The following is a 26,832-nucleotide window of genomic DNA, read 5'->3' as shown; positions in this document are numbered from 1 at the left end:
AAGTGATCCTCCCAACCTCCCAAGTAGCTGGGACTACAGGCATATACCACCACACGCTGGTTTTGTTTGTTTGTTTGTTTGTTTTCTAGATAATGGATTTCGCCATGGTGCCCAGATTGGTCTTGAACTCCTGAGCTCAAGCTTCCCAAAGTGCTGTAATCATAGGCTTGAGCCCCCACGCCCTGCTGCTTTATGCATTTTGAGATTACTGGGTACATATAAGTTTATGATTGTGGTACCTTCCTGTTGGATTGATCCCTTCATTAATATTACTTTAATCTCTAATAATCATTCTTGCCATATATTCTAAATCTTTCTCTGAAATTAGTATGTCTTTTTTAAGGACGTGCTTCTTTGTTTAATCCAGTCTGACAAAATTTGTCTTTTACTAGAAGAATTTTTTCTATATCGGGTTATCCACTCTTTTGGCCTCCCTAGGTCATAGTGGAAGCAGAAGAATTGTCTTGGGCCACACATAAAATACACTAACACTAATGATAGCTGATGAGCTAAAAAAAAAAAAAAAAAAAAAAAAACCTCATTATGTTTTAAGAAAGTTTACGAATTTGTGTTGGGCCACATTCAAAGCCCGCCCTGGGCTGTGAGTTGGACAAGCTTGGTCTATATACTGTAATATAATTATTAATATAGTTGGGTTTATATGTATAATCTTACTGTCATTTGCTATTTGGCCCATCTGTTTTGTTTTGTTTTTTAATTTCTTGCTTGCTTTTAGATGTTATATTTTCCTTCTAACTTGTTTTATATATATATAATTTTATTGTAATGGTTATCCTAAAAATTACAACTTCCTTCTTTAACTTTTACAGTATAATACAAACTATTACTATTACTAGTGTCACACAACTGCTAAAAATCTTAGAACCTTTAAACCTTACAAGGCATTTCAGTTACTGTTTTGAACTGTCACTGTTAACATTTCCTTACACTATTTACCCTGATATATATATTTTTATGCCCCAGAACTGAGCAGATGATATTATTTATTCCTACGTTTCCATGTTTATGATTTAGGATAATTTCCTTCTGCCTGAATAATTCCTTTTAAGTCTCTTTTCGTGCAGGCTTGTAGGTGAGAATCTTTTTTTTTTTGCAAATTTTTAAATTTCACCTTTATTTTTGAAGGATACTTTTGCTGGGCATAGTATTCTAGATTGGCAGTTGTTTTCTCTTTGGCCCTTTAACAGTGTTATTCTATTATATTCTGACTTCTGTTGTTTCTGTTGAGAAATTTGTGAGTCTTACTATTTTGCAAAGAGCAACTCTTTTTTTTCCTATGGCTGCTTTTATGATTTTTTCCCCCCTTACTTCTTCCCTTCCTTCCCTAGTTTATGGCATCCTAGGTAGAATTTCCTTTTAATATATCCTGCTTGGTGTTGGCAAAGCATTCTGAATCTCTAGATTGATTTCTTTCATCAGTTTTTGAAAACTCCCAGTTATTCTTTGTTAGAATATTACATTTATCAATTTCTCTTCTTTTCTAGGACTTCTGTTTTTTACATATATATATGAGAAATGTGACACACACACACACACACATTAGACATTGTGAGTGTGTGTCACATTTCTCTTAAACTTCTCCCTCTCCTCCTTTCACTTCTTTCCCTTTCCCCTTCCTCTGTCTTCCATTCTTTTCTCTTTATGCTTCGGTTTGGGTATTTTTTATTGTTTTGTCTTCTAGTTAACTCATCCTGTTTTCCACTGTGTCTCATTTGCTTTAAGATCAATATATTAAATTCTTCAGATTATGAGACTGATGTGCTGCCGGCTATGCTGAGAGGGCTCTATATTGAGTTCTTAATTTCATATATTGTGTTTTTCGGTTCTAGAGTGCTTATTTAATTATTTTTGTAGTTCCTAATCCTTTAGTGAAATGTTGCATCTTCAGCAGTTTTGTACATTTCCCCTTCTGTTTTCTGTTAATCAGGATTACTTTAAATAATTGTCCTTGCGTCTTAACTTCATTTTAAAAATGTCTGTGAGTCTGATTCTCTTGTCTAGTTTTCTCCTAATTATTGGTCTTTTTTTTATCCCTTTGTATTTTTAGTAATTTTTAAATCGTGTGCCAGACTTTGTATATGAAAGAACCATAGAGGCGCTATATACAGTATTCCCAGTAGGGATCACATTTTTCTCTGTTGCACAAATTGGTAAGGACCTAATTACCTTCAACCAGACAGGGATTGAGCTATTTTAGGGTTGTCTTAAAGTTTAATAAAACTCATTGTTCTTATCATTTGGCCTTTTTGTTTGTTACTTTTTAAACTGAGAGTCTACTGAGTATCTATCTCTTTGGCCCCGGAAGACTATGGGAGATTTGTCTCTGTAGAGGTTTCCCACATAGCCATTCTGCCTACAGACTGCTTCAAAATTTTGGCAATTGTCTTGGTGGTTGTGGTTCAAAATTCCCAAGGTACACCCTATTTCCATGATATCAAGTGCCCCTTCTTAAAGTACTACCAGTCTCTTTTGTGTCTTTCCAGAAATACTTCCTTAATCCTGTTCAAGTTCTTCCCTCCACTGCAGAACCTTCTTATAAAACAAAACTCACATGTGAAAGCCCAGTATATGAGGTAAAGTGTCAGCTGCTATAGTGGAGTAGGGAATCCTGACACATCTTCAGTTAATATAATTCGAAGAGAATTTTATCACAGTATTCTTTGTATCAAAGAAAGGAGAGCATAATGTAGTCAGCAAACACATGAAAATAGTTATTACTTTCTAAGAAAAGTCTCCATTTTAGCAATTTGAAAATGATTCTGACAATCTTTTAATGTGTTTTACTGCCAAAAATTCAGCATAATAGCATTTTTTGTGTTCTTTTCTAAAAAAGGTAAGTTTTTCAGTTATGTGAAACTCAACCAAAATAATTTTGTAGCTTATGATACTTATTATTTAAGCTTGGTTTTATACTGCATATTATGATTTTAATGAGGGTATTTTTAAAATGATTGTGTGTTTTTGTGTGTGTGTGTGTATGAGAGAGAGAGAAAAATCACTATAACATGTTTCAAAAGAGTCATATAATTTTTGCCTGGAAGGGACTTAATATTACAGATAATGCAAGTGAGGCTTGAGATAATTTAAGTAATCTACTCAAGGTCTTACAGATAATTAATGGCAAATTTGAAATTAAAATTCAGACTTTCTGTCTTCAAAATAATGCGTTTTAATTAGGTTTGATAAAGGTATACAAGTATGCTAGTTGTTACAGAAATTTTTGGATCTATAATTATTTCTTAAAATTAGATAAGCTATATTGTAAATGCCTATCAAAACTGTTCTTTGTATTACATTCTTGAGACTATTTCCTCAATATTTCAGTTTTCTATTTGTATTTTTTATAGAACTGGAAAATATTTAACTCTTAACAAATGAATTCCCCACTTGAACTCTGCCGAATTCCTGTGCCACCTCCTCCTTTAGAAAACTGATCTTAATACAGGTAAAATTAAGACTTTAACTTTTTAAAGGATAAAGAATAAATTTTCTATATCATTAGACATGTTAGCATTTTTGGTAACCTTTGCTGGATAGCTTCTATTTATTAAGCAGTTTTACTTAACATAATGACATGTTAATTATTGCCTTTGAATTCTATTTTTGAAAGTTTTTCCCTTTTATAAATGTGTTTTTAAAATACCTTTCTGTTATCTAAACTTTATTGAAGAATTGAATTTACTCAGCATAACTGTATTATCTGGCTACATCTAGATCAATGCCATCCAATAGAACTTCTTTGATGATGGCTATATTCTATATCTTTGCAGTCCAATATAGGACACTGTAGCCACAAGTAGCTTCCTATGTTAGACAGTGCAACTCTGGGCTTTTCCTTAGGAAATTTGGTGATTATGCTAACAGTATGTCTTAAATGCCTAAGTTTTAGACTTACACCTTGAAATATCTTCATAGTTGTTGATCAAGTTTGAAAATTAGCAGTAGCAAAACCATCACTGGCTATTTCATATGTTGTCCTGATAATTGTATAGCTTGGTTTATCCCATAATTTTGATCCACAAGAAACCTTTGAGAGCACTTACCACAGTTCGTTTTGCTCACTGTTGTATCTTTAACATTTTACTTGGTACCTAGTATGTAATTGGTATTCACAGTGCATATTAGTTGAAAGAATGGATGAATAATCTCTGTACTTTACGGGAAAAAAATGCCTCCTAAATTGTTCAAAAATTAAATGATTATATTGATAATATTTCTATAATAATAATAGTAGCAAGCATCCATTGAAGACTTATGTTGTACAGTCACTGTTCTAAGTAAGACCTTACGTGTGTTGATTTATTAAATCTTTAAAAATAAACCTTTGTTATAGGTACGTATTCTCATTTTATACGTGAGGAATTTGAAGACAGAGATTAGTTAAGTAACTTTCCCAAGGACACATATTATTGTACTTAGAGACCTTGGACAAATACTGTGAGTTTTCTTCCCGGCAAGTAGTTCTTTACCTTCTTCAGATCACATTCCAGCAGCTTATTATTTTGTTCATTATGTTGTAGTTAGGGCTTGCTAATAAAGGTTGCCATTACCATCTCTGGTACAGTGGTGCACACATGTAATCCCAGCTCTAATCCCAAGGCGGGAGGATTGCTTGGGGCCAGGAGTTCAAAACCAGCCTGGGCAACATAGCAAGAACTCATCTCCAAATAATGGTAGTACTATTAATAATAAAAAGGTCGTCATTGTCATAGTTATCAAAAAGATAGTCATTTTCTGTGATAGCCTCTTAGTTTTACATTCTGGAACTAAGGCAGTATGGATCTGAATTAAGCTGCATGCTGGAATATCAGCTTGAGTTCTTTTAAGTATAGTTTTTACCAGGTGATGGGATAGATGTAATATACAGTAGAAGAAATGATCTTCAGAATTTTATATTGTATGATTAGATAAACCGAAAGCTTGCAGGGCCAGGCACCGTAGCATATGCTGTAATCCTAGCTATTCAGGAGGCTGAGGTGGGAGGATTGTTTGAGCCCAGGAGTTCAAGACCAGCTGGGGCAAGATAGCAAGACCCCTATCTCAAAAAATAAAAGATACCTTGTAGTCTATTTATAGCTGTGCTCTGTAGATATCTCTATGTACTAATAGTGCTGTGCGTAGTTAGAAAATACATGTTTGGCCAGGCGGATGGCTCACACCTGTAATCTTAGCACTTTGGGAGGCCGAGGCGGGTGGATCATGACGTCAGGAGATTGAGATCATCCTGGCTAACACAGTGAAAGCCTGTCTCTACTAAAAATACAAAAAATTACCAGGGCTTGGTGGCGGGCGCCTGTAGTCCCGGCTACTCAGGAGGCTGAGGCAGGAGAATGGCGTGAACCTGGGAGGTGGAGCTTGCAGTGAGCTGAGATCACACCACTGCACTCTAGCCTAGGTGACAGAGCAAGACTCTGTCTCAAAAAAAAAAAAAAGGAAAATATATGTTTACAGAATTTCTCTGTAACCAGTACTATTGTTTTTCAAATGAAGATACTAAAATCTATGTTTAGGATTTTAGAGTTAGAAAATAACTATTGTAGGAAACTGAAGCACTGAAGCCCAAAGGGTTTAAATGAGTTGTCTGAGGACATATAAACAGTATGGTTCATTGACTATATATATGTATATATTTTTTTATTTTAAGTACCTCTCTTACATCCAGAAATCATAGTATGTTTGTTAGCTTTGAATGCATAGTAGTGAGCAATGCAGAAATGTACCCTGTTCTCTTGGAATTTACAATCCAGTGGGGAGATGGATAATCAATAAGTAATGAGGTCTGATAAACAAATTACAAAACGCAAAGTTCTAGGCAGGAAATAAAGATTGTGTTGGAATGGAAAATACTGGGGAATGGAAAAAGAGCTGCTCTTTACGTAAAGTGGTTCGGAAAGGCTGCTGAGACTTACAAGATCAGAAGGAGCCAGCCACTTAAATAGCAGGAGCAGGACAGCATTCCAGGCTGGAACAGCCTGCACAGATGTGCTGGAGGTAAGGTGCACGTAAAGCTATAGAGAAATTGAAAGGAGAGTATGGCCAGAACATAGAAAGCTGTGGGAGAGTAGTATGAACCATAAGATAGGGGCCAGATTACATAGTGCCTTTTTCAATCATAGATTTCAAAATTATAGCATTAGATTCAAATCTGAGTTCTGCCACTTAAACTGTGTTACCTTGTGTAGGTCACACAGCCATTTACACTTTAATTTTCTTATCTATTAGATGAGAATAACAAGCTACTTCATAGTACATAATATCATGAAGATTATATAATGCTTATAGCAAACACTTATGTAATGTTTATCTTGTGATAAGAACTGTTCTAAGAATACAAAAACTATATGAAGTAGGTACCACTATTATTCCCAGTTTTGAAATGAGAGAAATGAGGGACAGAGGGTTTGAGTATAGCTAGTAAGAGGGTACAAGGGTTTAAACATAGCTAATAAGTGACCTTAACCTTAGGCAACCTTGCTACAGAGTTTGTGATCAAACTGTGATCCTCAGGATCCTTTAAAGGGGTCCATGGGGTCAAAACTATTTTTCATATTAATATAAAGATAGTATTTGCCATCTTCACTGTCATTCTGTCATAAATATACAGTGAAGTTTTTCTGCAACAGATTGAATGCAGAAGCAGTTATGAGGCTGGGCATGGTGGCTCACGCCTGTAATCACAGCGATTTGGGATCACTGGAGTTCAGGAGTCTGAGACCAGCCTGGTCAACATGGCGAAACCCCATCTCTACTAAAAATAAAAAAATTAGCTGGATATGGTGGTGCGTGCCTGTGATCCCAGCTACTTGGAGGCTGAGGCAGGAGAATTGCTTGAATCCGGGAGGTGGAGGTTGCAGTGAGCTGAGATTGTGCCACTGCACTCCAGCCTGGGCAACAAGAGACTGTGTCTCTAAAAAACGAACAAACAAAAAACCAATTATGAGATTCACAAAAAAAAGAACAACAACATCAAAACGCTATTCTGAATTTGCTTTTGTTTTAGAAGAATGTAATTTTCACTTTAAAATGTTAACATGTAATAGGCTTATTTTTAAATTAATTAATAAATGAACATTTTTAGTGAAAGAAATTCTGAAACCAAAAAAAGCTGAGAACTGGTGCTGTACACCACTAAATTCTGCCACCTGTTATTAAATCAAATAAAATATAGGAAACACCTGGTATCATGTTTATACTTAATAGGCTCACTGGTAACTTATTTCCTCACTTTTAAGACACATTTTTTCCACATTTTGATATTTTTAGAAATCAAGGTGTGACTTGTCTGAAGAAACTTTTCAGCAGCCAGCCAAGTAAATTGTGAAGTAGTAGTAGTCATTTATACTTGGTATTTCTAGAATTTAGCTTTGTGTATTCTTTTATTCAGTTATTTCAGTTGATATTAGTGGCACCACATGGGGTTGAAATATTAATTGGATTTGTGTCCCTAATTGTTTAAAATGTCTGCTATATATCACTGTAAGATACAGCTTTGAAATGAACAGTTATCTCAGTAGAAGATTGCCTGACATATGTCAGTTAATTCAAAGACAACAAAATTGCCAAATCATTCAGTCTCTTATATCAAACATTGGCAAGGTTGGTGTTACTAATTCATGCATCTGGGACAACATCTACTTGTCAGAAATTTCTGGACGATACATGAAGAAGGTATTTAACTTCCATTTGGTATTTAGTTTTCCAAGTAAAATAAGTTTAAGTTAAACTTATTTTAAACTTAGTTAGTTTCCAAGTTTAACTAAGAAAACAGAAATCTCAAGTTTTGTTATGGCCAGAAATAACACTGTCAGTGCTGAAGGTGCTCAAAATCAACAGATGATTGAATGCCTGCTATATGCCTGTCATTTGGGATACAGTGCCTGTCTCTGTAAAGTACGGATTTTAGTAGAAAAGACAGACATTAAGTAAACAAATAAATGATAATTACAGATTGTGCTAAATGCTATGAAGAAAATGGGCAGAGTAATGAGGTTGGAGGGAGGAGGAAGGTAGGGGTAGCTGATTAAAGTATATAGGGAAAGATTCTCTAAGGAGGTAATACATGAACTGAGTCTGCTCCAGCCATGTACAGAGCTGGGAGAGAATGCCAGGTGGCAGGTACAAAGACCAAAGGTGGCCAGAAACATAAAGGGTAAGTTTTAAAAAGTGGCATGTGATTATATGAGGGACCTTATACTCTTGTCTTAGTTAAGCTTTTTGTTTTCTTTTTCATAAAATATTATTTTGTATTTTCTTTTAAAGTACTTACTAAATTACTGTCTTAAAACTAGTAGTAGTTTTATAGAGTTGGGAAATATGATGTGTTATGATTATAATTATTATTAATACCACTATATTTCTCTATTTAAAGGTATTTCATTTTTAGTCATTTTTTAAATGGTATGGGTGGAAACAATAGAGGTTTAATGTGCTGAATTTGTGGTTATAGGAAAGATCAAATAGGAATTTAAAATAGTAATTTGGCCTGGAGATGATACTTTTTTTGTTTTTGTTTTTTTAAAACCAGAGGATGGTCATCAGGATTACTTGGGGGGGCTTTTCCAAAATAAATATTCTGGATCCTATATCAGACAGGGATTCTGATAAAAGTACATATCAAAAGATTTGTGTTGCTTTTTAAAAAGTGTTTGGCTTGGCTGGGTGCAGTAGCTAATGTTTGTAATTTCAGCACTTTGAGAGGCTGAAATGGAAAGATTGCTTGAGCCCAGAAGTGAAACCAGTCTGGGCAACATAGGAAAACCCTTTCTCTATACAATAAAAAAAATTAGCCCGGGCGTGGTGGCTTACACCTGTAATTCCAGCACTTTGGGAGGCCGAAGCGGGCGGCTCACGAGGTCAGGAGATCGAGACCATCCTGGCTAACACGGTGAAACACCGTCTCTACTAAAAATACAAAACAAATTAGCTGGGCATGGTGATGGGCGCCTGTAGTCCCAGCTGCTTAGGAGGCTGAGGCAGGAGAATGGTGCGAACCCGGGAGGCGGAGCTTGCAGTGAGCCAAGATTGCACGACTACACTCTAGCCTGGGCGACAGAGCAAGACTCCCTCTCAAAAAATAAAATAAAATAGCCAAGCATGGTGGCACATGCATAGTACCAGCTACTTAGGGGGCTGAGGTGTGAAGATTGCTTGAGCCTGGAAGGTCAAGGCTGTGAGGCTGCAGTGAGCCCTGATTGTGTCACTGTACTCCAGGCTGGGAGACAGATCTCATCTCACACACACACAAAAAATCTTTCTTTTTGACTTCTAAAGGCAGTTTATGTTCTTTAGAGAACATTTGAAAAAAAAAAAATTGATTAATTGTAGTTTTTTTCTTGCCCTTTTCAGTAAAGTAGTAGTATACCTTAAAAAAAAAAATTCCTTGTAGTTAGCTAAAAGATGACTGGTTTATACATTTCTCCTAAAACACAGACATCTTGATTTAAACCATTTTCAGTGTTTTAAATGATTATAATTATCTAAAAAGCTTTTAATTTTGATGTTTAAAAAATGTTTTTGTAGCCTGGACAACATAGTGAGACCCTGTCTCTACAAAAAACAAAACTATAAAAAATTAGCCAGGTGTGGTGGTATATGTGTATAATCTCAGCTACTCAGGAGGCTGAGGCGGGAGGATCGCTTGAGCCAAGGAGTTTGAGACTACAGTGAGCTATGATTGCACCACTGCAGTCCAGCCAAGGTGACAGAGACCTGTCTCTAAAAAAATAATGTTTTCATAATTTTTGTGTAACAATAACTAGTTAGAAAAGATAATGGAAGTGAATCCCAATCGTAATTGCATCAAAATATAAAAATCACCTAAGAATTAATTGGAAATTGTGTTGACCTCCATGAAGAAAATACAAAATTTATACTAAGACATAGAGGATTTTTAAGAAAGAGCAGTGCTATGCTCCTCTGTGGAATAACTCAGTATTGTGAAGATGTCATTTGGAATTAATTTATACATTCTCCTGAGGATAGGATGTGGGGAAGGAATTTATTATCAAAAGTCTAATATTCATGTGCAAGAATAAGGCAGGCAATAATGATGAAATATATTTTTAGAAAAAATGAATTAGGATAAGGCGGATTGATCACTTGAAGCCAGGAGTTTGAGACCAGCTTGGGCAACATGGTGAAACCCCATCTCTACCAAAAATACAAAAAATTAGCTGGGCATGGTGGCACACACCTGTAACCCAGATACTCGGAAGGCTGAGGCAGGAGAATCGCTTGAACCCGGGAGGTGGAGGTTGCAATGAGCCGAGATCGTGCCACTATATTCCAGCCTGGGCAACAGAGTAAGACTCTGTCTCAAAAAATAAATAAAATAAAATAAAATAAAATAAAATAAAATAAAATAAAATAAAATGATAGTAAATAAATGATTGCAGTCCTTGTGCAAAACTAGTGGGAAATGTAGCTGGGAAATAGTTTCAAATATATGTAAGACTTTAGTAGTATTTCAAGTCTCTGCAAAAACAGAAACAAGAAAAGGCATACAAACAATGTATTAGAACAATTGGAAGAAAAAATTGTTAGATTTTAATCTCATATCATATTCTAAAATAACTTCCAGATTGTTTAAAGAGTAAACCATGAATGTGGTTTTTAATTTTAGAAGAGTGAAGCCTTAACTAAGCAAGCAAGGTGATTTTTTTTTTTTTTTTTTTTGTTTGAGACAAAGTTTTGCTCTTGTTGCCCATGCTAGAGTGCAATAGCACTATCTTGGCTCACCACAACCTCTGCTCCCCAGGTTGAAGTGATTCTTCTGCCTCAGCATCCCAAGTAGCTGGGATTACAAGCATGCGCCACCACACCTATTTAATTTTGTATTTTTAGTAGAGATGGGGTTTCTCCATGTTGGTGAGGCTGGTCTCGAACTTCCAACCTCAGGTGATCTGCCTGCGTTGGCCTCCCAAAATGCTGGGGTTATAGGTATGAGTCACCATGCCTGGCTGATTTTTAAAATACAGTAATATATATTGTGATTTCTTTTTTGTTATAGGGTATTCTGATTCCAATTTTCATTGTGCTAGTTTTAAAAGTCTTATATATTAATACATGCAGTCAAACTGATGGTTTTTTATTTAGATTAATTGAGGTTTCTATGCTATGGTAGTAGCTTTATAAACAGAGCAGGAAGAAATTATTCTGTACACGTAACAGCCATATGCTTCTTAAAAATCTGAAAAATTACAGTTTTGAGAGTAGATTTGAATATGCTATCAATAATGTTTATATCTTATAACCTTAAATTTTCAAGTACAATTTTTAGAATTTATACTATGGAAGAGAACAACACAAATGCACAAATATGTACAAGGGTGTTGATTGCAACAAGTTTTTGGTAATATAAGAAAATTGAAAACAGTCCGTGTCCATCAGTAAGTTATTGAACAGGTAAGGTTTGTGCTTACAGTTCTGTGGCTGTTAAAAAGAATGAGATAAGCTGGGCACAGTGACTCACACCTCTAATCCCAGCACTTTAGGAGGCCAATGTAGGCAGATCACCTGAGGTCAGGAGTTTGAGACTAGACTGGCCAACGTGGTGAAATCCCATCTCTACTGAAAATACAAAAATTAGCTGGGTTTGGTGGCGCACATCTGTAATCCCAGCTACTCACGAGGTTGAGGCAGGAGAATCCCTTGAACCCAGGAGTCGGAGGATGTAGTGAGTCGGGATCTTGCTGCTGTGCTTCAGTCTGGGCGATAGGGTGAGACTCCAACTCAAAAAAAAAAAAAAAAAAAAAGTTCTAGAATATATATATGTGTGTGTGTGTGTATATATATATCCAATATAACCATTCTCTAGGCTGGCTGTTCACTCAGATGGTAGTTTCTTTTGCTGTGCAGAAGCTCTTTAGTTTAATTAGATCCCATTTGTCAATTTTGACTTTTGTTGCCATTGCTTTTGGTGTTTTAGTCATGAATTCCTTACCCATGCCTATATCCTGAATGGTATTGCCTAGGTTTTCTTCCAGGGTTTTTATGGTTTTAGGTCTAACATCTAAATCTTTATATTTATTTATTTATTATTTTTTTTTGAGATGGAGTCTCTCTCTGTCGCCCAGGCTGGAGTGCAGTGGTGCGATCTTGGCTCACTGCAACATACGCCTCCTGGGTTCACGCCATTCTCTTGCCTCAGCCTCACGAATAGCTGGGACTACAGGCACCTGCCACCACGCCCAGCTAATTTTTTGTATTTTTAGTAGAGATGGGGTTTCACCATGTTAGCCAGGATGGTCTCAATCTCCTGACCTCGTGATCCACCCACCTTGGCCTCCCAAAGTGCTGGGATTACAGGCGTGAGCAATCGTGCCCGGTGATATATTTTTAACAAATGTAAAAAGCACACTGTAGAACACTATATATGATGTGAACACATGACTATTTAAATAACATATATTTACATACATATATGTTATAAATATATATATAAATACAGATCTGGAAGAATGGTTGACAGTGTTTGTGGATGGAATAGGTGGTTGGGCTAAGTTCCATTTTTTTTTTTTTTTACAGGCATCTATGATATTTTAAAATTATTTAAAAATTTAATGTCAACTAAATATGTATTTATAGCTAGATATTTTTGTAAAACTATAGAGGTAATAGTTGAGATACAGAGCAGGTATGGCCTTTTATTTTTCCAGTAAAAAAAACAAAGGTCAGTAATTTAATAACTAGCAATAAAGATAAGGGAGTTGTTTAAGGTTCCAATTTTGTGTATTTTGGGAAGTATGTCCTTTTTGTCACCACTACAACGAAATTTCTGAACTTTTTTTTTTTTTTTGAGACAGGGTCTCACTGTGTTGCTCAGACTGGAGTACACTGGCATGGTCATAGCTCACTGCAGCCTTGAACTCTTGAGATCAAGCATTCCTCCCACCTCAGCCTCCTTAGTAGCTAGGACTACAGGTGTGCATGACTACATCCAGCTAATATTTTTTATATGTACTTTAAGGTCTAGGGTACATGTGCACAACGTGCAGGTTTTTTACATAGGTATATATGTGCCACGTTGGTTTGCTGCACCCATTAACTCCTCATTTACATTAGGTATTTCTCCTAATGCTATCCCTTCCCGCTCCCCTCACCTCATGACAGGCCCCGGTATGTGATGTTCCTCGCCCTGTGTCCAAGTCTTGTCATTGTTCAAGTCCCACCTATGAATGAGAACATGTGGTGTTTGGTTTTCCGTCCTCTTTTTTTTTTTTTTTTTGAGACGGAGTCTCGCTCTTTCTCCCGGGCTGGAGTGCAGTGGCTGGATCTCAGCTCACTGAAAGCTCCGCCTCCCAGGTTCAGGCCATTCTCCTGCCTCAGCCTCGGGAGTAGCTGGGACTACAGGCGCCCGCCACCTCGCCCGGCTAGTTTTTTTTTGTATTTTTTAGTAGAGACAGGGTTTCACTGTGTTAGCCAGGATGGTCTTGATCTCCTGACCTCGTGATCCACCCGTCTCGGCCTCCCAAAGTGCTGGGATTACAGGCTTGAGCCACCGTGCCCGGCCCCGTCCTCTTGATAGTTTGCTCAGAATGATGGTTTCCAGCTGCATCTTTGTCTCTACAAAGGACATGAACTCATCCTTTTTTATGGCTGCATAGTATTCCATGGTGTATATGTGCCACGTATTTTTAATCCAGTCTATCATTGATGGACATTTGGGTTGGTTCCAGCTGTTTGCTATTGTGAATAGTGCTGCAATTAACATACGTGTGCATGTGTCTTTATAGTAGCATGATTTGTAATCTTTTGGGTATATACTCAGTAATGGGACCACTGGGTCATATGGTATTTCTAGTTCTAGATCCTTGAGGAATCACCACACTGTCTTCCACAATGGTTGAAGTAGTTTACACTCCTACCAGTAGTGTAAAAGCGTTCCTATTTCTCCAGCATCTGTTGTTTCCTGACTTTCTAATGATCACCATTGTAACTGGTGTGAGATGCTATCTCATTGTGGTTTTGATTTGCACTTCTCTGATGACCAGTGATGATGAGCATTTTTTCATGTGTCTTTTGGCTGCATAAATGTCTTCTTTTGAGAAGTGTCTGTTCACGTCCTTTGCCCACTTTTTGATGGGGTTGTTTGATTTTTTCTTGTAAATTTGTTTAAGTTCTTTTTAGATTCTGAATATTAGCCCTTTGTCTGATGGGTAGATTGCAACAATTTTCTCCCATTCTGTAGGCTGCCTGTTCACTCTGATGGTAGTTTCTTTTTCTGTGCAGAAGCTCTTTAGTTTAATTAGATCCCATTTGTCAATTTTGGCTTTTGTTGCCATTGCTTTTGGTGTTTTAGTCATGAAGTCCTTGCCCATGCCTATGTCCTGAATGGTAATGCCTAGGTTTTCTTCTAGGGTTTTTATGGTTTTAGGTCTAACGTTTAAGTCTTTAATCCATCTTGAATTAATTTTTGTATAAGGTGTAAGGAAGGGATCCAGTTTCAGCTTTCTACATTTGGCTAGCCAGATTTCCCCGCATCATTTATTAAATAGGGAATTCGTTCCCCATTTCTTGTTTTTGTCAGGTTTGTCAAAGATCAGACGGTTGTAGATGTGTGGTGTTATTTCTGAGGCCTCTTTTCTGTTCCATTGGTCTATATCTCTGCTTTGGTACCAGTACCATGCTGTTTTGGTTACTGCATCCTTGTAGTATAGTTTGAAGTCAGGTAGCGTGATGCCTCCAGCTTTGTTCTTTTGGCTTAGGATTGTCTTGGCAATGCGGTCTCTTTTTTGGTTCCATATGAACTTTAAAGTAGTTTTTTTCCAATTCTGTGAAGAAAGTCATTGGTAGCTTGATGGGGATGGCATTGAATCTATGAATTACCTTGGGTAGTATGGCCATTTTCATGATACTGATTCTTCCTATCCATGAACATGGAATGTTTTTCCATTTGTTTGTGCCCTCTTTTATTTTGTTGGACAGTGGTTTGTAGTTCTCCTTGAAGAGGTCCTTCACATCCCTTGTAAGTTGGATTCCTAGGCATTTTATTCTGTTTGTAGCAATTGTGAATGGTAGTTCACTCATAATTTGGCTCTCTGTTTGTCTGTTATTGGTGTATAGGAATGCTTAGGATTTTTGCATGTTGGTTTTGTCTCCTGAGACTTTGCTGTAGTTGCTTATCAGCTTAAGGAGATTTTGGGCTGAGACAATGGTGTTTTCTAAATATACAATCATGTCATCTGCAAACAGGGACAATTTGACTCCCTCTTTTCCTAACTGAATACCCTTTATTTCTTTCTCTTGCCTGATTGCCCTGGCCAGAACTTCCAACACTATGTTGAATAGGAGTGGTGAGAGAGGGCATCCCTGTCTTGTGCCAGTTTTCAAAGGGAATGCTTCCAGTTTTTGCCCATACAGTATGATATTGGCTGTGGGTTTGTCATAAATAGCTTTTATTATTTTGAGATACATTCCATCAATACTTAGTTTATTGACAGTTTTTAGCATGAAGGACTGTTGAATTTTGTTGAAGGCCTTTTCTGCATCTTTTGAGATAATCATGTGGTTTTTGTCTTTGTTCTGTTTATGTGATGGTTTACGTTTATTGATTTGCGTATGTTGAACCAGCCTTGCATCCCAGGAATGAAGCCGATTTGATCTTGGTGGATAAAATTTTTGATGTGCTGCTGGATTCAGTTTGCCAGTATTTTATTGAGGATTTTTACATCGATGTTCGTCAGGGATGTTGGTCTAAAATTCTCTTTTTTACTTGTGTCTCTGCCAGGGTTTGGTATCAGGATGCTGCTGGCCTCATAAAATGAGTTAGGGAGGATTCCCTCTTTTTCTGTTGATCGGAATAGTTTCAGAAGGAGTGGTACCAGCTCCTCTTTGTACCTCTGGTAGAATTCAGCTGTGAATCCATCTAGTCCTGGACTTTTTTTGGTTGGTAGGCTATTAATTATTGCCTCAGTTTCAAAGCCTGTTATTGGTCTATTCAGTGATTCAACTTCTTCCTGGTTTAGTCTTGGCAGGGTGTATGTGTCCTGAAATTTACCCATTTCTTCTAGATTTTCTAGTTTATTTGCGTAGAGGTGTTTATAGTATTCTCTGATGGTAGTTTGTATTTCTGTGGGATCGGTGGTGATATCCCCTTTATCATTTTTTATTGCATCTATTTGATTCTTCTCTCTTTTTTCTTTATTAGTCTTGCTAGCAGTCTATCAATTTTGTTGGTCTTTTCAAAAAACCAGCTCCTGGATTCATGGATTTTTTTGAAGGTTTTTTTTGCGTCTCTGTCTCCTTCAGTTCTGCTCTGATCTTAGTTGTTTCTTGCCTTCTGCAAGCTTTTGAATTTGTTTGCTCTTGCTTCTCTAGTTCTTTTAATTGTGATGTTAGGGTGTCGATTTTAGATTTTTTCTGCTTTCTCTTGTGGGCATTTAGTGCTATAAATTTCCCTCTACACACTACTTTAAATGTGTCCCAGAGATTCTGATATGTTGTGTCTTTCTTCTCATTGGTTTCAAAGAACATGTTTATTTCTGCCTTCATTTCGTTATCTACCCAGTGGTCATTCAGGAGCAGGTTGTTCAGTTTCCGTGTAGTTGTGTGGTTTTGAGTGAGTTTCTTAATCCTGAATTTAATTTGATTGCACTGTGGTCTGAGAGATAGTTTGTTATAATTTGTGTTCTTTTACATTTGCTGAGGAGGGAGTGCTTTACTTCCAACTATGTGGTCAATTTTGGAATAAGTGCAATGTGGTGCTGAGAAGAATGTATATTCTGTTGACTTGGGGTGGAGAGTTCTGTAGATGTCTTATTAGGTCTGCTTGGTGCAGAGCTGAGTTCAAGTCCTGGATATCCTTGTTAACCTTCTGTCTTGTTGTTCTGTCTAATATTGACAGTGGAGTGTTAAAGTCTCCCATTATTATTGTGTGGGAGTCTAAGTCTCTTTGTAGGTCTCTAAGGACTTGCTTTATGAATCTGGTTGCTCCTATATTGGGTACCTATGTATTTAGGATAGTTAGCTCTTCTTGTTGCATTGATCCCTTTACCATCATGTAATGGCCTTCTTTGTCTCTTTTGATCTCTGTTGGTTTAAAGTCTGTTTTATCAGGAGGTAGGGTTGCAATCCCTGCTTTTTTTTGATTTCCATTTGCTTGGTAGATCTTCCTCCATCCCTTTACTTTGAGCCTATGTGTGTCTTTGCATGTGAGATGGGTCTCCTGAATACAGCATACTTATGGGTCTTAACTTGTTATCCAATTTGCCAGTCTTTGTCTTTTAATTGGGGCATTTAGCCCATTTACATTTAAGGTTAATATTGTTATGTATGAATCTGATCCTAACATTATGATGTTAGCAAATCCAGGTAGTTTTAAAAAATTTTTTTGTAGAGATGGGAGTCTCATGCTGTGTTTCCCAGGCTGGTCTCAAGCTTCTGGCCTCAAGCAATCCTCTCACCTCAGCCTCCCAAAGTGCTAGGACTGCAGGTGTGAGTCACCATTCCTGGCCTTCAAACTTCCTATACGATCAGACCATGCCTGCCTGTCCACCCTCAGTTCTTGCCCTTTGTGCTCTGTACTCCAAACCACTTGGATCTTCTTTTAGATTCTATAACTTTCTGTGCTTTTTCTTGCCACAGGACCTTTTGTATAAGTGGTTTCCTCTTCCTGGAATGTTCTCTTTCTACTCCCCTTAACTCTATGGATCCTTGATATCTCAACTTAAGCAGTACCTCAGAGAAGCTCTTTTGATTCCTTAGTCAATATTTGGCTCCTTTGTTTTATACTTTTGTGTGTCTTTCTTTCTTTCTGTCTTACCCTTCATCTCTTTGCAAAAATATGTTTGGTCTCCTCCACTAGATAAGTGGTTCATTAAAGTGGGTGTACATCTGGATTTGTTTATTATTCTATTTCCAGATCCTAGCATAATGGCTGCCATATAGTTAATGCTTAAGAATTACTTATGGAATGAATCAATCAATTCTTACTGAATCCCTTTTTAGCTTTTTCGGCAGCTGCCTACTTGGGTGCTGATAAACTTCCAGGGGTGACTCCCTTGGTATTTAAATGGAATTACAGTTTACATCCTACAGCTTGCTTCTTCTTTCTTTCTTTCTTTTTTTTTTTTTTTTTGAGGCGGAGTCTCGCTCTGTCGCCCAGACTGGAGTGCAGTGGCGCAATCTTGGCTTACTGCAAGCTCCGCCTCCCGGGTTCACGCCATTCTCCTGCCTCAGCCTCCCAAGTAGCTGGGACTACAGGCACCCGCCACCTCGCCCGGCTAGTTTTTTGTATTTTTAGTAGAGACAGGGTTTCACCATGTTAGCCAGGATGGTCTCGATCTCCTGACCTCGTGATCCGCCCGTCTCAGCCTCCCAAAGTGCTGAGATTACAGGCTTGAGCCACCGCGCCCGGCCTGCTTTTTCTACTTGGGCATTTTTCCAGTTCATTTATTTATTAATTTATTTTTGAGACAGGGTCTCACTCTATTGCCTAGGCTAGAGTGCAGTGGCGTGAACATGGCTCACTGTAGCCTTGACCTCCTGGGCTCAAGGGATCCTCCTGCCTCAGTCTCCTGAGTAGCTGAGACTACAGGTGCACACCACTCTACCTGACTAAGTTTTTTTTTTTTATTTTTTGTAGAGATGGGGTCTCACCATGTTGCCCAGGCTGGTCTGGAACCCTTGGGCTCAGTCCTGTGTCAGCCTCCAAAAGTGCTGGGATTATAGGCATGAGCCACTGTGCCCAGCTTTTTCTCCATTTTAGAAGATTTATGGATCTATTTTCTTCAGAGGCCTTATTTTGTATGGTGCATATATGTTTATAATCAGTTTGCTGAATATGTAACCTTTGCTTTCTGGTTTATCTGGCTTTGTCATTTATACTCTCTCGGTTCGTTTTATGATATGTAGCTTATTCTGGTTATGTATTTGATAAAACTGTAGACAGTGCATTTGTCTGGATAATGTGCAACTTGATTTTACTCAGGACACTTATCTTTGCCACTTTGAAGTATAATTTGCTGGAGAAAATATGAAAGCATTAGGATAATAGGTTTCAAATGTATCATTAAACATAAAACTTAACTTTTACTTTATTTTTGAGGCAGAGTCTGGCCCTGTCGCCCAGGCTGGAATGCAGTGGCATGATCGTAGCTCACTGCAGCCTCTATCTCCTGTGGTCAAGTTATCCTCTGACCTTTTCATACCAAGTAACTAGGATTGGATGTGCACACCACCACACCTGGCTAATTTTCTTGATTTTTAGTGGAGACAAGGTCTCACTGTGTTGCCAGGCTGGTGTTGAACTCTGAGCTCAAGTGATTCTCCTACCTCGGCTTCCCAAAGTGTTGAGATTCAGGTGTGAGCCACCACGCCCAGCTAGAACTTACTTCTGGAAATTTTCTTTTAATTGTGCTTCAAACTAAAACAAGTCACTTTATCTAAAATGTATACTAGATTAATTTCCCTTGGTGAAAGGCACATATCATTTATTTCTAGTTGTTTCTATAAGTACTACTGTCCTCAGCTTCAATGCTTTTTTCTTTTAGAGATAAAAGAGGATTAGAAGGTAAAAGAAAATGCTGGGAACTGACCGTTGTGTGGTGGAAGAATGGTTATCAGAATTCAAGGTAAATTGGATTGGAGATCAGAATGTATTATATTATTCTGTATTTCTAATTCAAACAGTGAGTATGTGCTCTATGGAGAAACGTATAAAAATATGGTAGGAAGTGAAAATGACAAAATACAAAATAACGTGCTTCTGTAATTGCAGTTCTTAAAAATGGTACTAATATGAATAATGGCTAGAAGGTGATATGTAAAAATGAAAATAGTTGTTAAGATTGATGAGACGCTATTTTAAAATATATTCAGTAAAAGAGAAGATCCACCAAGCTTTAATAAGGCACAAAAATAGGATTTGCGCCTACGTTTTTCTATCCTGTAATTAAAAGTCAAATAGTCTTGATGGAAAACTATGTAATTTATGAATACTGTGGAATTATAAATGTTTTGGCAAAACATAAATGCAAGAATTGAAACATCCTACATTTTTTAAAAGATGAGATTAATTTAGGATGGCCCATTTCAGGAAATCTTGGTATAATGTGTGATTTCTAATCAGTATTTATGGTTGAGTAGTTAGAAGAATTCTATACTATAACATCCTAACTTAATTTGTTTGCACTCTGATGGTTCTTTCTTTCTTTTTTTTTTTTTTGAGATGGAGTCTCACTCTGTCACCTAGGCTGGGGTGCAGTGGCGCTATCTCGGCTCACTGCAGCCTCCACCTCCCAGGTTCAAGCGATTCTTCTGCCTCAACCTCCTGAATAGCTGGGATTACAGGAGCCCACCACCACGCCTGGCTAATTTTTGGTATTTTTAGTAGAGACAGGTTTCACCATGTTAGCCAGGCTGGTCTTGAACTCCTGACCATAAGTGATACGCTCGCCTTGACCTCCCAAACTGCTGGGATTCCAGGCATAAGCCACTGTGCCCAGCCTATTTCTTTATATTAATTATTTTTACTTTTCTTACTTGAGTTTGTCATAAATCTGTTCAAGAACTACTTGTGTAAAATAAAGTTCCTCACTTCTCAAATGTTCACTTTTGTTTTCCTTTGGTGGTTTCTTTTAGGCATTACCTGACACTCAGATCACCAGTTATGCAGCAACTTTACACCGGAAAAAAACACTTGTACCAGCCCTCTATAAAGTTATTCAGGATTCGAATAATGAGGTAGGAGAGCTCAAGAAAAATAATTTCTACATAGTGAAATGAAATATGTTTACCAAAACATGTAAATTTAAGTTTTATAGTTTTCTCTCCTTGTGAATCTGGAAAATTTTCTTTCTGCTGTTTTTCATTCTGATAGTTGCTTTGGCTTTCCCTGTTCCCTGCCTTTCCATATTTTGAAATGTTTTGGTCAAATTTTTTCCTGTTGAGTGTGCAGTATGTTCTGATTGTTGATTTTAGTGACCATCATCTCAGTGGATTATTTATTTGAAACTTTTCTGTTGCCTATTCTGGAATGTTTCCTGCTCTGGAAGCCATATTTTAACTGTATACTGATCCAGCTTTATTTATCTTAAGTATTTTTACAGTTATTTTTCTGATAATATATAACTAGGTATAATCACTCTAAAATCAAACTGATAACATAAAATGATGCTGCTAGTCAATTTAGCTTGAAAAGGATCAGAGGAAGCACTTTTTAGTCTAAGTAGTCAAGATCGATAAACTTAGAATAAGAGTTTTGTATTATTTAACCTTGTGACAGAAGGAAAAAGTGCAGTTATTGAGTCTGTATGTTAACTTGTGCAAAATACACACATTATCTTTCCATTAACACAGTAGTGTGACATACAGTTTTATCACCACTGGATTCATGTATGCTTAAAATGAAAATGAAAGGAACACACAGGAAAGTAGCTTCTTATCTTCCCAGATACAGCCTCCAAGAGTGCCTCTGCTGTGTACTGGAGTGAGTTTGAAGAAGTTCAGGTAATCCCCTCCTAACCAGCAGCTTAACTTAAAGTGCATCTTCATTTTTGTCCTATCACTAAAAGCTTGCTTATTGACCTCCTTCTTTCCTGTCTCCTAAATTGCGATTGGCTCTCAGTTAGACTTGCATATGTTGCTATTTGTAGCAGCAATTGCAGGATTCATTTGCTTTTTCTCTTGCAGTGTATTTCTGAATGTTTTATAACTCTGGGTATGCGTAATGTACGTATATGCATATCCATATGGTCAAGAGTTTTCAGAATTCTTTGTTTGAATAATGAATGTGTGTATTCCCTACCCCTTGTTTTGCGCTATTTTAACATTTAAGCTTTGCTTATTAAAATGTATTTGTTTTAATGCTTTCTCTTTAGATTGTAAGCTCTTCATGGGCAGTGGTCAGATATTCTATATTTGTAACTTCTCTACAATCTAGTATTTTATCATGTACATAACAAACATAGAATAATATTGATTGGAAGAACAGTGAAGTACAAAATGAGATTCTAAAATGACATTTTCATTAGGGCTCAGAAGTGTATAAGAAGTAACCTTTTCCTATTTCTTTGTATAATACTTTGGAAGCTTTTACATTAAAAAAACTATTCTCATTACTTTCTGTTGTCATATTTCATAATATTAATGTGTGGGACTTTGGGGCTCTCATGGCTAGAAATGGAAAAATTACAACTCGAGGGATGTGAGCTCAAGATCCAGCATTCATTATAATCAACCAGTTGCTAGAGGAGGTTTGAGTTTCTCTCCTGTCTCCTGTCAGGTTAGAAGGCTCTAACCATGTGTTCAGACTTCAGAAAAACAGAATGATAAATTTGATAGAATTTCAGAACAATTCTGGACTTTAGTCATAGAAGGAGGTCCCTTTTAATTCTGATTTTGTTATATTCTGAAAGAAACAAATGTACTATTTAGGTTACAAGAAATTATTTTAGAAAATTGTCATGTGCCATATTTAATATGAATTAGAACTTACAATAGTTGCCGGTGCAGTGGCTTACGCCTGTAATCTCAGCACTTTGGGAGTCAGGGTGGGGGTGGATCATAAGGTCAAGAAATCAAGACCATCCTGGCCAACGTGATGAAACCCTGTCTCTACTAAAAATACCAAAAATTAGCTGGGTGTGGTGGTGCGTGCCTGTAGTCCCAGTTACTTGGGAGGCTGAGACAGCAGAATCGCTTGAACTTGGGAGGTGGAGGTTGCAGTGAGCCGAGATTGCACCACTGCACTCCAGCCTGGTGACAAAGTGAGACTCCATCTCAAAAAAAAGAAAAAATATTTGGAAACTTTCATATTTTCTGATTCAAATCTACTACTCTACAGCACTCTCTTGCCTTTTCTGGTGTTTAGTGGTTGAAGTATCTCAGGTTGTATCAAAAGCCATCTCTTCTACTTAGGCCTGGATCCTATCTTCTCTAGCTACCTTAAGGACTCGGGTCCTGCAATTATTCCTTCTGTCTTCCATCACTGATCTTTTTTTCTTTCCCTGATGAGTGGAATATGATAAACAACCTTATTCTATTTTTTAAAAACTTTATTTGAGCTTACCTCCTATTATCTACCCCATTTCTCTGTCCCTATTCACAGATGAACTTCATAAAATATTGCTTATTCATAGCCTCTGTCTACTTGTCTCCTTTTCTTCACCTCACATTCTTTAACCCACTCAAGTTAGGCTTCATCTTCATTATTCCATCAAAATACTCTCGGTGTGTTCATCAAATAGCATGTCTCTTAGCAATTATCATGTCAAAACAGTGTTTGCTAAATTTGGGAAAGGTGTCGGTTATGATTTTTTCTAACCCAAGGATAATGATTTTTAATACTTTTTGATGTGGGTGGTGGTGCCATTTAAGGGAGGTCAGAATCATTTATATTAAGAATTTGAGAACATGGTGCTATGAGACATACGCTTCAAGTTAAAGTTTTTTTGTTGTTTTTTTGTTTTTTTCTGAGCCAGGGTCTTACTCTCTCTTCCATGCTGGAGTACAGTGACAGTATTATAGCTCACTGTAACTTCAAACTCCTGGACTCGTGATCCTCCAAACTCAGCTTCTCAATTAGCTATGGGCACATGCTACCACACCCTGCTAATTTTATTTTTTATTTTCTAAAGACAGAGTCTCACTTGTTACCAAGGCTAGCCTTGAACGCCTGGGCTCAAGCGATCCTCCCACCTTGGCCTCCCAAAGTGCTGGGACTACAGGCATGAGCTGTTGAGCCTGGCCACAATTAAAGATTTTAACACATAGCATTGGCAATTTTTCTTTTTCTTTTTTTTAAGACAGGGCCTCACTTTGTCACCCAGGCTGGAGTGCAGTGACTTGAACACAGCTCACTATAGCCTGAACCTCCTGGGCTCAAGCAATTCTTCTGCCTCAGCCCCCCCAAAATAGCTAGGATTACCCAGGCGTGTGCCACCACACCTGGCTAATTTTTGTATTTTTTGTAGAGATAAGGTTTTGCCACATTGCACAGGCTGGTCTGAAACTCCTGGGCTCAAGCCATCAGCCTGCCTTGGCCTCCCAAATTGCCGGGATTACAGGCGTGAGCTACTGTGCCTGACCAGCAAATTTTTAACAGTCTTACTTTGTAGTAGTATCTGATTAAAAGTTACCGGATTGCCAACATCTACCCCCCATTCGCTTAAAAAAAAAAAAAAAAAAAACAGAGTAATAATGTTGGTAACCCTGTATTACTTCACTGTGCTTAGTTAAATTATAGTGTCCCACATGCCAGTGTACCTGTTGCTACTGAGAAAGAGGAGTTTAAGGTCTTCACAGAAGAAATTCATCATAATTGTACCGTGGCCCGTGAAGTTTAGAGAAGGCAATCTTTGGAGAGTTTTTTTACTAAAGAGGAGATTGAGTTTGAAACATGAGTATAAATTTTTAGTAAACCAAATTTGTGAGAGCAACAGTTTTTTACTTCTCCCAAAGAACTGAATATTGCTCTCAGTATTTAAGAAAGATGCCAGCAACTGACAGTTTCCAGAAGTTTATTACTTGTTCATTATTGGCACTACATGGAATACACTGTTTGTGATTAAACAATCTATACCTCCATTCTAATATAAGAAATGTGGGAGAGTGGAAACATCAACTTGATGTCAGAAGACCTGAATTTAGTGTCTTACTTCACCATTAACTTCAACGACTTTTGACCAGTTATCTGATTAGACCAATCAGATAATCAGACTTCAATGTAAGGGAAGAGTTGCAGTATTTTACTTTTGTGTCAGTCTTGCTCTGTTACCCAGGCTGGAGTGCAGTAATGCTATCATGGTTCAATGCAGCCTCAAACTCCAGGGCTCAAGCTATCCATCCTCTTCAACCTTGTGAATAGCTGGAGCTACAGATGTGTACCTCCACACCCAGCCTCTGGAAAATTTTTTAAGATTTTAAAAACTGTTCTGATAGTGATTTAGCATAAAGGGCTTAGTATTTACTAGACTAGGATGTGTATGTATGTAAATTTTTTAAACTTTAGAATTCTTCCAGAGCTAATCCTAACTCTTCTAAATATATTAACTGTATAATTGACATGGATTTGTTAAGTTTTTATCATGACAGTGACTTTTTATTGTAGAGTGTTAGATTATTACAGATGTATATAACTATATTCAAGTAGATTTCCAAAGTTATATGCATTATTTTAATCATTCAGAATAGAGGAAAGCACATGAAATTACTGAACTATTATTCTTTTTTTAAAAGAGTTAGTGTTAGTTTTATACATGATATAAATGATGAATTGATGGGTGCTGACGAGTTGATGGGTGCAGCACACCAACATGGCATAAGTATACATATGTAACAAACCTGCACGTTATGCACATGTACCCTAGAACTTAAAGTATAATAAAAAAAATAAAAAAATAAAAAAAAATAAATAAAAAAACTATAATTCAAAATTCAAAGTTAAAAAAAAAATAAAAATAAATTTTGAAGTTCTTAAAAAAAAAAAAGAGTTAGTGTTAAACTTTAAAAATTATTTTATGGTTTCTTGTCAATATTTTATATGAATTTTAAAGTCATAGCCCAGTTTTGTGCAGCCTACAGTTATTCCAGCAAACCCATTCTAAATTGGCAGTACATATTTAGGGAAAAGTGGGAAAGTTTATTTTAACTGTTCATTTTCTTCAGTTTTCTAGATCGTGAAGTTCCTCATAAGTCATATTGTGTGATATCGTATGAAAAATTAGCCAATCGAACACTGAAAAAGCTATTTCTGGATACTTTTCTCCTTTTTAAAATCTTTCACATAAACACAATAAGTAAAATTTAAATCAGTTTTAAAATGGTTTGCTTCACTTGTATGTATTTTAAATATTAGCTAGAATTTTGGATGCGCAAATATTTATTGCAAAATCCCTTCTACTGAGTGGTATATAACTTTTTTTTACATGGAATGTGGATGATTTAATGAATTTCATATTGCAGTGAAGACACTGAGTACTTAGAGACAATGACATCAATACAATGAAAACTGATTCCACAGAACACTTACAAATGCATACATTTTCCTCCAAAGAAGCATGTTTTTCACAGATTTAAGTAACCAATGATTTACATAGGATGCTTCAGATTCCTATGTGTATTATTTTTCAGTAAGAGTGGTATATAATTTGTTTAAATCATAGTCTCAGTTGAGATTTTAAGTTTATTCCCAACAATATTATGCAAAATTATCTTATTTCAATGGAAAGTTTTTGAAATGGAGGATAGTAAGAGTTGATAAGAATAGAAAGGAAAATTCTTCTTAAATATAAATGTAGTACATTGGCTAAAGGACTAATAATCTAGTAAATTTAGTAGTACAGTATACTGAAAGGTACATTGATACATGGGCACAAAATACTTCTTATAGTTAGTGGATTGGTCAGTTTAATATGTGGTCTCTTTACACAAAGGTTTTGGTTAAATTAACTCAAAATGTGGAGAAATTAATATTAAGACTATTTTAAAAGTATTATACAGATATAGGTGCCTTTAAAAAAAACAACAACAAAAAACAGTTGCAACCAAAAGAATTGAAATGACCAATGCACTTTATTTTCCTTTTAGCTCCTGGAGCCTGTCTGCCATCAGCTGTTTGAGCTCTACCGTAGCTCAGAGGTTCGACTTAAGAGGTTCACACTGCAGTTCTTGCCAGAATTGATGTGGGTTTATTTACGGCTTACAGTTAGCCGAGACAGACAGAGTAATGGTTGCATTGAAGCACTTCTGTTAGGAATATACAATTTGGTAAGTTGACGGTGACAGAAATTTTAAGTATTTTGCAAGGTCCTCTGAAATACTTAAGGAATGTTTAGAGAAAAATAAATCGGCCGGGCGCAGTGGCTCATTCCT

General features: G+C 36.8%; 1 protein-coding gene across 4 annotated transcripts in view; it reads left to right on the top strand.

Moving 5' to 3' along the window:
• FAM126B (family with sequence similarity 126 member B) overlaps positions 1-26,832 on the top strand; it is an 85,347-nt gene that overhangs the window by 18,373 nt on the left and 40,142 nt on the right. For 3 of the 4 annotated variants that reach the window (XM_010375489.2, XM_010375488.2, XM_030916340.1), the window contains exons 2-5: positions 3,369-3,466; positions 19,512-19,592; positions 20,602-20,703; positions 26,548-26,727. In XM_010375489.2, coding sequence (XP_010373791.1) covers positions 19,542-19,592; positions 20,602-20,703; positions 26,548-26,727 — 333 coding nt within the window. In that variant the 5' untranslated portion in view covers positions 3,369-3,466; positions 19,512-19,541. Of the gene's footprint in view, positions 1-3,368; positions 3,467-19,511; positions 19,593-20,601; positions 20,704-21,412; positions 21,469-26,547; positions 26,728-26,832 lie in introns of all 4 variants that reach the window. The other variant, XM_030916341.1, reaches the window with a different exon arrangement.

The sequence above is a fragment of the Rhinopithecus roxellana genome, chromosome 14 (genome assembly GCF_007565055.1).
Source record: "Rhinopithecus roxellana isolate Shanxi Qingling chromosome 14, ASM756505v1, whole genome shotgun sequence".
NCBI classification, from domain to species: Eukaryota; Metazoa; Chordata; class Mammalia; order Primates; family Cercopithecidae; genus Rhinopithecus; species Rhinopithecus roxellana.
The sequence above is the reverse complement of the archived record's forward strand: the minus strand, read 5'-3'. Positions and strand labels throughout refer to the sequence as shown.